Source organism: Macadamia integrifolia, chromosome 8 (genome assembly GCF_013358625.1).
Source record: "Macadamia integrifolia cultivar HAES 741 chromosome 8, SCU_Mint_v3, whole genome shotgun sequence".
Taxonomy (NCBI): Eukaryota; Viridiplantae; Streptophyta; class Magnoliopsida; order Proteales; family Proteaceae; genus Macadamia; species Macadamia integrifolia.
The window spans coordinates 12,669,110-12,682,973 of NC_056564.1; the positions used below are offsets into that span (position 1 = coordinate 12,669,110).

Sequence of the window (13,864 nt, forward strand, 5' to 3'; positions counted from 1 at the left end):
AAAGCAAACCCGGTGCTTCTGTTTTGTCCAGCAAGTTTGGTAGTCCTAATCACTCCCAACTCCCAATGCAAGACAAAGAAAGTGACAAAGATATCCCCACGTTAGACTAAACTAGAGAGATCAGAGTTACACATCCAATAATTGCACCGAGAAGCAGCGATTGAAAACCCCACAAACCTCAACTAGGTAAAGAATTGACTACTGAAGAAGGTTATGGATTTATAGCAAGAAGTGTCCTTAGTGTTTGATGGGCTACCCATTTCGATACCGATTGATAGCTGCTGGTGGCCTTTTCAGTAGGACATGGCTGCTACTTTTTCAATCCAGCGATAGATAGTTTCTGGGTTTCCGTGACAACTTAGGTCATTGAAAAGTTGGAAGCTTCAATGACTGATTATAACAGGCATTGAATCTGTAATTTAGCATAATCAGTCTCCATGGATTTCAATTCCGGCTGGCCGCAAATCGACCTGAACCCTAAAAATCAAATATGAGTTGGCTGATTCGGCTGGAATCGGACCTTAAACCAGGATTAGAACTGAAAAATGAAGTCACAAAGCCAAGGGAAAGGCAGTTAGTTCAACAAACAAAGCCCTCAGACAAACAAATGCCCTGAAGGCCAAACAGAATGGGCTAACCACAAAATAACCACAAATTCATCAGAAAGAGCAGCAAACCAAAACACTGCATTCCAATTCTCAGGAAAAATTAATTTAAAGGCCCTTTTAGGTAAAAGATTCTCTTTTCATCCATTCATAGTGAGGTTCGTCTCCAATGACCATGGATTGGGGTTTCATGGAATTCAACGCCCAATCTTCCAAATTTTATGAATTTTTTATGCTCCATCTGATTGCAAGGGAAATAAAAGGAAGGTAAGAATAGAAATTTTAGCAATCACTAACTAATATAATTATATTACTAACTTTACTAATCCCAAATCCAGTTATTAAATTTTAATTTACTTTGCAACCACATTCCTTTGATTTGCCTAGTCAGATAAATATCTCTGAAAAGTATAATTACCAAATAAGAGATTTTAAGTAGGTTAACGGTAATGGTTACAGAAGTATCCCTTCTGTTTTTCCATTTTTAAACCAATTTCACCTTCCATCGCTTTACTTGTAACTAGATGGAACCTTTTTCCCTGATTAAAGGCTTCAGGTTACATGGAGTTTCAGTAAACATTCCAGTTCCCTACTTTCTGGGTTTTAGACTTGAAGGAGATTTCCTGGTGATCTTGCACGAAAAAGCAAACAGTGTCAGTGTATAGACCGTAGAAGCACCGGTCAAGAAACTCTACCCAAGGCACCTAGAGGAGCCACTTCCAAGAAAAAGCAGCACATTCTCATCTTCCGCCCTTCATAATTAGCATGCCAAGTTGGCTCCTGGTCCAGCGAAGCCAAGCTCCAGGATTGGCCCATCAAATAGAAATGCTACCAAAATTTTATTTGATAAAATAAACGAAATTGGCAAATGACTTCTCCAGACCAGCTGAACAAGGTATTTTTCTGTGTTTGGTCGAGTTTAGACCAGGAGAACAATGACTTGGCAGCCAATTTGTACTTCATGAGGGACAGAATGCATTATAAATCCTCAACGCCTAGACCAGAAGGGTCGTAAATTGCAGTGAAAAACAACAAAAGACAACCATGATCAGTGAACCTAGTGAATTACCAGTGTCCCCACCTTTTTTTGGTTGGGGTGGAGTGGTAGGGGGAATGGCCATGGGGTAAAGAAAAATCTATTATCTCACCTGATTGAGCTACCTTATTCTCTCCCCGAGGGCCTATGAGATGGAAGTCTAAAGCAAATTGCAGATACAACGCAAGCTTGAGAACCCACATGTCACCCACATGCAAAGGGGAGCAACTTGCCTCGAGGAAAGTACTTAAAACCCACAGCAATCACTATCATCAGTCAGCAGAAGAGAACAAAAGACAAGGAGAAATAAAGATAGTGGCAAGACCAAGTAACCTTATATGTTGATGCATCAGAGGTCTGTACCAATGAGACTTACACAGCTGCCGGAAGCAAATTACTTTGTTACCTAAGTCATATCTACATCACCTTGCAACCACTGAAAATAGATGCGTCATTAAGGGGACACTTCATCATCCTGCACATCAAGGCAAGGAACACCCGCTCTGTCAGTGTGTTCCATACCAAAGCCCTCATTATAGTAATTGTTCAGCCTATCAACCTGCCCATAGAAGGCATGATGTGCCAATGCTCTTTGTCCATTCCTCTGAAGCTCCTTGTGGGAGTACCGATGCCGTGACCGATCAGGAGAATCCTCTGGGAACTAAAACATTTTATCATTCTATTTACATGGCTTAAATAACGAAATACAACTCCCAATGGGAGAATAAAAATGACAAAGTGGAACATCACTCACCACCATCTGACACATCAGCAAGTTTATCAAGTGCTTCAAGAATGGCTCTTTCATGCTCCTATTTCCAAAACCGTAAGTACACATCATGGAAAACCAGATTAATTTCAAAATTCAAGTGAAGGCCACACTTAGCATATAATCAGTTAAGCAACAAGTGTAAGAAAGCAGGTTCGAAAATGAAAAAAAAAAATATACTTTGAGGATTAATTTAGCCTTCTCCACTTGACGTGGGTCAGTTTCTCCACCTCCACAGATCACTCTCTCAACCTGCCAAGCAGATGGGACTCAATATAAATTTGCAGAACTGGAAAGGATGGAAAGTGTTTTTTACAAGAAAAAACTTAAGATGCTTTAGAGTTTTAAAAGAAGAAGAGCAGCCTCACTATCAGAGGGGGGAAGGTATAAATATTTTATGAATTATAACTCCAGAAAGGCAACACAAAGATTGTAAGACATCCAATTTACTGATACCAAGGCATGTTTGCCAACATAGTGAAACCTTTAACGGAAGGGTTCCCTAAAAATTATAAATGGATGCAACTAGTTGCTACAAAGAAAGGGTGGGGTCATTGTGGATTGGGTAAAAGTACACCCAATAATACCCAATACCCCCCACCCAAAAAAAAAAATAAATAAATAAAACAAAAAAAAAACAAGAAAGAAAGTGAGAATGGATCAATCAAAATCTGTAGATTATGGGTAGGAACAACATCAACCACAGAAACTCCTTCCATAACTTAAATGCAAGTCAACAAGAGACTACCCAAATCTCTCTCCAGGATCAGATTGTCAAAAACCAATCCTGATCTCATTCTGAGCCAACTTCCCCGAGTTTTTGCAAGGAATGACCGAGTTACGGAATACCAGCTAAACAGGGAAATATTGCATTCTAAATTGCTCTCAAACTTGGATTGCTCCTGTGCAATCCCAAGTTCACTCAACCAATACGCTCACTCTGCGTGCGTGTTGCACTTTTTTCTCCAGTTGGAGTGGAGTGGAGGGTTTTTTTTTTTTTTTTTTTTTGGAGGAGGGTGATTGGGGGGAGAGAGATGGTTAGGTTAACCATTGAGGAGGATAAGAACCAGATTTAGCAATCAAATGCTCAGAAAATACCTATACATAAAAAACTAGCAACATAAAGCAATCAATGCCATGGAAACCATCCCCTTGGGGATAAAATAATGCTTCACAAATTAATGACATAAATTAAAATACTGTTGGGAGAGTCAAAGGACAGAATACAGACATTAGATGAGTTTAAAGATTTAATTAATACAATGTCTAGGTTTCCAAGGCATACCATCGATTAGCATATACATACCAAGAGAACAGTTCGATGACAAACACAACAGAAATAGATAAATACTCCTAGTACACCCAAGTAATCATAAAGTTTGAAGCTTTCCTGGACAGCACGTCCACATTGGAATCAATCGGCAGTCCACTTAGTTACACCAAATGGAAGAGTGATATGGGCCTTTCCAACCATTGGATATCTAGGGAATGGTTTAGATTGGTCACATGTCAAATTTCACAAAACAAATTCAACCATATTTTCTCCCGTGCGTTGGCATTTTCCCCTTGTATTTTCAGTGCCCATTTCTTTTCAGTAAGTTTCATTTTCTTAACATTTCAAAGTTTTATTTTGCTAATTGGCCCAACTCTATTCAGGCTGAACCTCAACACATAAGCAGTCGACCTTGTGGTCTACCTGTCATAAGTTTTATTATGACTAGATCTGCCACATGGCAGACATTTGTGCCATACATATATTCCATAATGGACATTATGTTCAGAAAGTATACTCCTTATAAGTTATAAATTTACCTTCTTGGAATTTAGATCAATAAACACTGCAGCCAAGAGCATGGGAAAAAGACTAAGACTAGTTTTTTCATTAATTTGATGCATCTGAATGAAGTCTTCCTGTTTCTCATGCCTTGAAATTGCTGAAGAGTTAGAAGAAAAAATAAGATTTACGTACTTGTATCCGCTCAATCTGGATTTTATCAACGGCTGAGACATGATAGGTTGATACAGCAATCTGCCAACTTAACCCAGGATCAGCCAATACACCATCTCCATTCATGTATCAGGCAAAAAAACAAGATCAATATCGTCCAATCCCAACACGTATCAGCCAATATGACTTGATCCCAAAGCTTGAAACCATTTGTCTCTATTGCATACAATTGTGGAAATGGCTAATCCTTTTGTCTTTTTTAAAGAATATCGCCATCCAATCCTTTTTCATGGGTACCATCACATAAGGACTTCCCCATCTACTAACCATCCAATAGAATCCCGTTCATTCTTTAAGTCTTACGAAATTACTCTTAGAAATTTCTCACCATTCTTCATACCATAATCTTTGCTAAACCAAGGGCCAGCAACTCCTGATACAGGACCGCCACCCCCTAATACAGGTTTTGGGTTGGATTTTTTTTAAATCCAATTTAATAAGCATTTTCTTAGTTCCCGTTAGATTAAGACCCAAAATTGACTACAGACCCCACCAAGCAGACCAGAAACCAACCTATAAAAACAGCACTTGCGTTACTACTCGATCTATCTAATTAATAGATGGGCCAGATTCAGGTTGGACATCTACCTATGAACCTATGGTTAACCCATCCCATTTTCACCTACCAAAACCCCACGTGCATAGGGTCAGCTTCAGGTTAGACATCTACCTATGACCCTACGGTTCCCATTGCTACCAATCAAAACCCACTCGTAAAGGGTCATCACCATTGTGATTCATAAAAACACTCCACATACAATTTTTCCATCTTTTGGGAAACGTGCTGAACAAGTAGAGTGACTATTGTTAGAGAAAACATATAAATCACACTAATGTTAGTCATGCTATCCTCCTAGGAGCGAAGAAGCCAGTCTGTCGAGGCAGGAGCACCAATGTTCAAAATTAAAATGGAGAAGTGTATGTGCTTTTATTGGAATCAATCAACTTGAGAGTAGAGATAATCCAGCAACTCAGCTGATCACTGATGAACATCAACAGGGAAGAGAAAGAGGTGGAAGAATACAGATAGCATAATGTGGTTAAAAAGTATAAATTACTGAGTCTAAAGTGGCTCAAAGTGGTGAGAAATTTGATGATATTAAGTAAGCATTCATAGCTGTTGAACAGAATGCGAATAGATTCTCAAGAAAAAAGGAAAGATATTTGAGGACCAGGGGAGTGAAAGTTAAGAATGATACCATATCCAAGATAGATAATTCCATTTCCAATACTTTTGGTGGGACTTCATTAAACCACGAACACCAACTTTTTGTAGCAAAACAGAGTAAGCAGGACAAGGTTTGGGCAGAAATTATAAGAGGTTTGGTCCTTCTTCAAAACTCTGGCATTTTGAACTCCTGCTGGAAATGGAACTTGGGTGGTTTGGGTTGAAATGAAACACAAATTGTGTTTCTGGATGGTGACATTTGAGGCTGCATGATTGACAGATTCTCCCTTGATTTCCTTTATGGCTTTTGTTTGAAGCAGGGCCTGATGAGGTTATTCGCTAAATAGGGAGGTTGCATACTCAGTTTCCATCTGTCATCTGCAGGTTGACTGCATTGTGCAGGGTGGTGTATCTGCCAGGTTTTAGGTCCACAGGCACTGACATTTGGACATTTCATCTTCACCTATTCTTTCTATTAAAAGGCCATAGATACCTATCACAGAAAAAGGGGAAATATCTATTACATAACAATTTTTTTAACGAAGGTGTGGGACACCACAAGCCGTTTCCACTTTGAAGAGGGTAGAAGCCCCAAATAAGAAACAAGGGTGGTGCCAAGGGATTCGAACCCAGGTAAGAAGCTTCCTGAGGAGCTTTACCCACTACGAATCACCAATGGACCAACCCCCCTTGAGGTTATTACATGACATTCAATTAGGAAGCCACACATTAAAAAAATAAAAATAAAATAAAATTGAACTTGCAGATGGTGTCCCTCTCAATTACTCTCCAAAGCAAGAGCTTCCCCAGCCCTTGAAAGCACTTGTATGTAAACAAACATAAATTATCCAACATTCAAATTTCAAGACGGGTTGCAAAAAATTTAAAAGCTGAGAGCAACCATCACCAAACCTCATGAATAAGTTTATCTGTTGGACGAATCTCAATTGTATCCGATCTTTTCTTGAAATCTGTTGCATGGATTATTGGAATCTTTCCTTTGCCTGCACTTGGTGCTTGTCTGCCATGGGAAGCAGATTTCATGGACTGCCCAACATTTCCTTGAGCAGAGAAGACATCTGTTTCACCAACCCATTGACTGTCCCTGTAATGTGTCTGAGCAGGATAGTGTCAGCTTCATTACGCCATAAATATGGAATCCAAATACTATAAAATTCTAACATAGTAATTTAATATAAAATTAAAAGGGATAAAGTACCCACAGTAAACGAAAATTTCATGAGAAAAATATGTTTTCAAATCATGGAAAGCTAAGCATCCTTTCTACCAGGGTTTGAGACTGAGTACATGGATCAGGTATCAAGGAGCCAAATCCATCCTAAAATTTAGGATACCGGGATATGTGTCTGAAAACAGTTACAAATACAGGGATTCAGTGGATCCATGGTAAAACTATAATTGGATTAAGTTTAAATAAAAATACCCTAAACTATAAAGACTTAATGTAAAAATATCAAGTTTTTATGTTTTTAACAAAAACAACCACCCCGGCCCATCCCTCTCCCTCGCCCCAACCTAACCCTGGGTTTGATTGCTTTGTAAGGGTCTTTTCTTTTTTTTCCCGTTTAGTGTGTTGTGGCTTGTTGGGCTTTTTCCCTCCTCGATTTGTTTTTGCTGGGCCTTGTTGGCACTGGCATTGGCATTTGTTCTTGCCCCCCCCCCTTTCTTTCCTTTGGTAATGAATTATTTATTCACCCCAAAAAAAAATAAAGGCTTAAATGCAACTCATAACCGCCCACGGATTAAATGTACATCATTAGCCTCAAGAAACTGTAATTGTAAATCATAAGTATCTACGGCTTTCCAAAAAAAATTATATACAGGTATTAAGCCCCAGGATCTGGAGCCAGTCTCCACAACTCGACGCCAACAGGGAGGATGTTGGTGATGATGAAGTCCAGCTACTCTATCCTCCTCATTCCCCCTTTTATCCTCCCTTCTATTTACAGTTCATCTGCTGCTGCTGCTCATTAAATTTTTCTTGCTTCTTTTTCCCCCCTTTTTTTCTTTTTGCTGCTGCTACAATGGGACTGTTGCTTCTCATTGTCTGTCTACTGCCACTCTTTCTTTTACATTTTATAATAAGAAGAAAAAAATAGACACATCCACTCAATGTGAGGAGGCTCCTGCAACGTATCCCTATGCTGCACTCAGGGTGAGAAGGACCCAGGTATCACATCTTTTTGATGAAAATTCCTAGAGGCCTAACAAATACTCAATACATTCTGCAAACTCATCAGAGCGAAACCAAAAGGATTGCGTTATATACCCAACTCCTGTTAAGATTTAATCATGCACTAGACTTAAAACTCTGTCCAGGTTGTTCATGTTCCACTCAAAGGCTAAGGATGGAGTTCAGATCCATCAGTTGGTCAGCAGATTTATAATGTATATTAGGAAATCAAACCACTACCAAGGATGCCATGATAGGCATCAGCTCCCTTTAATTGAAATAACAGACCATGCATAAATTTGACCAGTAAAATCCTACACAGTATTTGTCAAAAGACTTAAGTAAGCCCAACGTAAAAGCCATATTCAGACAGACGATCAAACCTGAAGGAGCAGATAAAAAAATGGTGGCAGAAGGATCAATGAAGATTTTAATTTTTTTTTTTTTACTATTCTCAATTTTGGTTGTTAAGGTTTCTTCTTGTAGCTCTGTTTTGTGTAATTCCCTAGAGTTGAGATCCTTTTTTCAAGGCAAGTAACAGGTACATGGTTTAATTAGGCCTTTTAATTCTTGTTTAGGAACCATTCCAGTTATGTGAGTACACACTTCTAGATTTTTTCCTGTTTGCCATTTTTTTTTTCAAAATTTTTGGTTAAGACTCCTCTCAATTGTTAAAAAGTTGCTAGACAACTAGAGACCTTCAATAAATGGTAATCCTTCATTTCCGCATTTGAAATTCTGTTTTATCCATTGAAGCTCCAAAAACTACCAATCTGCCAATGGGGAGGTGGGATCTCCACTCTCTCACCTGAAGCTTAAACTCCAGCTATCTTAAATGCCATCAATTAAAACCCTAATTCTATTTCAGCTAGTGAGAAATTAGTACTCTCTTATTTTCATAGAACAGTAGTATAAAGTGCAGAGTAAGAGTGTGAGGCCAACTAAGATGCAATGGTGTCTCTCTATTATACCTACAATGCTACATCCTTCATTTTACTAAAAATACCAGCGTCAAACATGACAAGAGTTGAGCATGGGTATGGCATATGTGTTGGATCCTCCAAATCAGAGAGGATTGTTTTTTTATTTTTTTGGATGGGATGTACCCATTACTTGCAAATGCACACAGCCTAAACCATGAGCTTATATTATTGCAAGTTCATGCCCTTTCAACTATATATGTACACAGGTTGCAGATTTTCAGTACAATGTTACGCTCTGAGTTCTTAATGTCATACTTCAAAGGTCAAAGTTGCATACTTCTGTTACTAAATCTTCATTTTTGGATACAAGTAATGAATCATCTACATTATTTGACTTGGTTGCACACTTGAATATAATGGGGGAACAAACCCAAAACTGAACCCAAACCCAGTACAAGCAATTAAAACTAATTACATCCTCACAAAGGAATAGATTTCCATACCATTAAATGTTATGTTTAATGCATCCACATACACTCACCATCCCTATGCTTGAAAATTTTATTGATAGACGGATCTGACTCTAAGACAAAGAACCACAACATAGGGTGGTTGTCTTGGTGCAAAAAATAGAAAGTCTGATGTAGAAATTGGAGCAAGAGTTAAATTTGCAAATAGAAAAGGGGAATCATGAATTAGGGTCTCAGATGAAAAAGAGAATAGAGTAGAAATCAAATTACAGAACAGAAGTAAAAGAAACAATCACTGAGAATAACAAGAACAATTAGGAGTGCTAATGATGTAGAACCCAGGTCACAGTACCCTATTTGAGTTCGCTTATGGGCCCACTCGGATACTCGATAATTCAATTGCAAGAATAGTTTCGTAATTAAAACAAAGTGGCAGACCGTAAATAATATGGGCAGTATAAGGTCTCGTTGACATAAGAATCAGAACATGAATCAATCGCAATAACCACTCATGCATTGGGGTATTTCTGGGATTACATGGAACTAATAGAAATAGGTGGAAAGTGAGGGTTTATGGTAAATAAAACAGAAGAAAGGGATTATCGAGAAGGGGGGGGGGCAAAGAAGACTAGATGATCTCCTACCTTGGGCTATCGAACCAGCAGTGGACAATCTTGACTTCGACAGGGAAGGATCGGCCATGCAACATAACCAAACATTCTGAGGAAAGGAACTCAATTCCGACTACCATCTTCCAGACTCAGGTATGTACTTACTAGATTCTACCCCATGAACAGAATCGAGGGCCTGATTATATCATTGGCAGGACCTTAGGGATGCACTCCCTCAAACTCCCAGTAGAAAAAGGGGCACTAGGGCTTGAAGCTCTGTATACAGATTTGACCCTCAAGTGCGATTCAATGTCCAAACTCAGGGCCAATCAGTTGGGTTAAAGGGTGGGCAGCAAGGATTTCTTTTAATTTGGTTTTATCGCCCAATGGTGATGACACCATTGACAGATACAGGGGAACAAGTAAGAAGAGATGGGAAAGAGGAAGGAGGAGAAAAGGAGAGAGATAGCACAGAAGAAGAGGAGGGGGGAGTTTGCATACGCACACAATCAGCATCACAGGCTTTAACCAAAACTCACAATTTCATTCTTTTTAATCTGCCCAATGAATTGGGTTACAAGCATATTTATAAAAACAGAAATTAAAGTTTCCTAGTTGAAGTCTAAAACTGAAATAGAAACAAACTATCCTAATTATTTAACCCAAGTATATGGAACCAAACTCTAAAATTAAAAACAGAATGAAACTCTAGCCAAACTGAAATATTACAAGATAAATCTGAAAAATAAATAAATAAACTACTAATATTCTACTAGACCAAAGACCCAAATTTTCACCCGATTCACAATCTGGGTTTCCAAACGGGTTCGGGTCGATCCATGGAAGCGCTCCTGCATCAGCTAAAGGAAGAACACTTGAGTAACTTACGTTTCACGTGCTCCAAAAACAAAACATCCATTGATAATCACGTATGTTTTTGTGTCTTAAATCCTATGCATAATTGAAGAACCTAACTTCAACTAAAATTAGAAAATCAAAACACAATAAATCACCCAACTTGATTGCTCCAATAAATAACCAACACAATCACACCAGAGAAGGAAACCTGAAACCCTCAGACATGTCAAAAACAAAGAAGGAAAACCTCACATGGTAAAATAGTAAATTCAGACTTACTATAAATGAAAATTTTGAGGCTAATTATCACAGTTGTCAAGGCTTCTCGACTAGGCATCCAGTTGTCTTGGTCACCTAGGCGGTGCCTTGTTTGTATTTCCTTGCATCCAGGTCCCCTCCAACACCTTGGGTTGCCTAGACCCATGACAAGTTGGCAACTATGCTAATTATAAAGCTACAAGCATATAGAAATTACACCCTGTTGCTTCCAGCGTGCACATGTATCATTTAGACATACCAGTCAAGTTGACACATCCATAAGACCTAAAAACGCCATGAGAACAAAATAATGCAGTTTGAAAATCCATTTTTTACAGATGTTTAATACTTACTGCCGCTGAAGAAGGAATAGCTGCTGGTGAAGGTTGAGAATGATGTATGTATTTTGGGGGTGAAGATATAGTAACATGTGAAGTCTTCAACCTTTTGCGGGGAGCATGACACACTGAATTAGGGTTCGATCCAGAGGAATTCATTTTGTAACAGAGTGACCCTTTTTCACCAGCAATGCCCTTACGCCTTTCCCTGTATCACATATAATAAAAGGTCATTAAGACTAGTCGACACATTCATCAACAATAGGAGGGGTAAAAAGATGAAGAGGGGGGGGATTGTTTAGATGCTGGATTCACCATCTATATGATCATCTGATTGGACACAAGATAAAAGGGTAAATAAAGATTATTGAAACAATAAATAGAGAAATGAACACCTTATCATCCTGACCGAATCATCTGAATCAACTTTCACAAGGAGTTCTCTGTGTTCCAGGTCTGAAACATTAAGTTGCTTCCTCAGATCAGTAATAAGCCCTTCTTTAAACTGCAAAGGAAATGTATATAATTATTGGGCAGTTGAGATTACATCCAAGACATGATGAAAGTCTTACTAGACAAATTTGTATATATTAACTGAAGAGGATACAAAGAGACACAGACATATAAAAGAAAAGACAATTGCAAATTCCTCAAAAAGATACAAAAAAGAGTTGAATACTATGGTAGACTCAGTACAGCTAGGAAATCAACATAGCTAGTTAGTTGCTCAGGAACAGCCAACAAAGCTGGGACTTACCCAGGAAAGGACATCAGATTGAGCAATGAAAGCCCTTAGTATAGCGCTATACGCTTCGGTCTCTATACAATGAATTTCATATTTAATGTCAGTCGTATCCATCCCTCGAGAAACTGCTCCAGAGGGAACCCTCCCAGTCATAGAAAAGCGTACACCTGGAATATTTCTGCTGATATTTTGTGTGGGAAGATCTTCATCAGTTCCTGTGGAATGTATCAATAGAAATGTTAGCCTATCAGTCAGTTTTACAGAAATTCTTCAAGAAACTGAATGGTATCAACCAGTTGGGAAAATCCTTAGTTGAGTTGAGACTGAATGGCATTGACAACCAATCCAAAATATAAGAACGAATCCCTTAGAAAAGGAGAAAACAGTAGTCGTGCAACAACATTACAGATCGAGCATAAGCAAGAGATGCGATTATATAGCTCGATCGAGTTACATCCTCCAAAAGGGAAAAAAAAAAAAAAAAAAACCCAGGATCGGTTGCATCAAAGTGAAGTACTGACTGAGTGCCCACTGACCAGTGTCTGGGTGTAAGAGTGTTACAAAGAGAGAAGAGAGAGAAAGAGAGAGATCTCAATGTGAGCATTAATGTCTAGTTAAAGCTTCATGACAAACTTTTCCAAGATTTCAACATGAACCATAACGAATCCCTAGTAACGACCAGCAGACAAACTCCAGAAGGGAGCATAATAACATCTCTTTGGGTTCAATTCCTCTCCCTCGAAGTCCCAAAAACCCGTAAACGCTTCGACTGAGCCTACAGTTATTCATACCCTAAAACCCAAAGAACATAAATAACAAGCCCTAAATCATATCGTCCCAAAACAGAAACCCAAACTCACAAACCAGTGGAAAAGATGGCTAAAGTCATAAAAATGGCATAGGAATTGTTGAGAAGTGAAAGAATGGAAAGGAGGAGGAGGAGGAGAAAGAACGACTGACCGCTGCTATCTTGCTTCATATAGTCCATAGATGAAACAGCACCGGAAGATGGAACGAAAGGCAATCATGGAAGAAGCATGACGTCGTACAGCATTCAAAAATCACAACCAGCTTGCAGCAAAACCGAGAAGATGGCGTTCACCGGCGAGAAACCGGTGACTTTTGACCGGCAAAATATGGCGGGAACGGGATATTAGTAGAGAATAGAAATATGGAGCTCCAGAAGTTGCCCCCTGGATATTCTCTCGTGTTTCTCTCTTCGCATTTCGGAGTGCGCAGGCACTCGAGGAAGGGCGAAATGACGGAAATGGATCCTCTGGAGAGGGACCAGTGAGGAAGAGAGAGAGACGGGACAGAGTGTACATTCTGCAGCGAGCCATCGGGTGCGATAAATATCGGACAGCCGAAAGTATTTGGACACGCACCTTATGGGACTTTCAGCCACCTAATGCTTATTGTACCGACGCAGCGGTTGCAAACAATTTTCATGTCCCCAATTAGCATCTCTCCTGGTCTGGCTGGAGAGGATCTGAAACCCAAGATGATTAGTTGAAAAGAATTAAAATCAAACCATTTATTACCTTATTAGTAGCTTTCAATTTCCTAAATCTATTTACCAAAAACAAAATTTCCTAAATCATAATCGATTCCATTATTCCATTTAATCATTTTTATTTAATTTAACGATTTGGCCGTTTTATTTGGTTTGAATCCGGTTTAATGGTTTATCAGCTTTAATAACTTCCTAAACCATTTTGATCTGACCAGAATCAATTTATTGATTCGAAACCAAAATGATCAAAACATAACAAAATAAAAAAGAATTTACCAATTCCAATTTAAATGGTTTCTCGATTTGATTTTCAATAGGTATGGGCGCAGGGGCACACTCCCGGACAGGCAAGTTAACATATATCATAG

At 38.9% G+C, this 13,864-nt stretch overlaps 1 protein-coding gene across 4 annotated transcripts; it reads right to left on the bottom strand.

Annotated features, from left to right (window-relative positions):
- Positions 1 to 1,885: 1,885 nt before the first annotated feature.
- LOC122087110 (protein EMSY-LIKE 3-like) lies at positions 1,886 to 13,294 on the bottom strand. Of its 4 annotated transcripts, none has more exons than XR_006142661.1 (9): positions 12,944 to 13,294; positions 11,996 to 12,198; positions 11,634 to 11,743; positions 11,254 to 11,446; positions 6,499 to 6,702; positions 2,591 to 2,662; positions 2,396 to 2,453; positions 2,201 to 2,302; positions 1,886 to 2,116 (listed from the first exon to the last, which is right to left on the bottom strand). XR_006142661.1 is itself a non-coding variant. In XM_042656110.1 (9 exons), the coding sequence occupies exons 1-9, from the start codon at positions 12,969 to 12,971 to the stop codon at positions 2,096 to 2,098; spliced, it is 984 nt and encodes a 327-aa protein (XP_042512044.1). In that variant the 5' UTR covers positions 12,972 to 13,294; the 3' UTR covers positions 1,886 to 2,095. The 4 variants fall into 4 exon arrangements, 3 of the variants coding, with proteins under 3 accessions (XP_042512044.1, XP_042512043.1, XP_042512045.1); XM_042656110.1 differs by having other exon boundaries at positions 2,201 to 2,295; XM_042656109.1 differs by having other exon boundaries at positions 1,886 to 2,295.
- Positions 13,295 to 13,864: the final 570 nt, after the last annotated feature.

What these genes read in the sequence shown, in the direction of transcription:
- LOC122087110 (XM_042656109.1), bottom strand. Translation starts at nt 12,971, where the DNA reads ATGGACTATATGAAGCAAGATAGCAGCG. An exon ending in TATGAAGCAAGATAGCAGCG is followed by an intron (nt 12,199 to 12,943) that starts GTCAGTCGTTCT and finishes TACATTCCACAG; the next exon opens with GAACTGATGAAGATCTTCCC. An exon ending in CTATTCCTTCTTCAGCGGCA is followed by an intron (nt 6,703 to 11,253) that starts GTAAGTATTAAA and finishes TATCCTGCTCAG; the next exon opens with ACACATTACAGGGACAGTCA.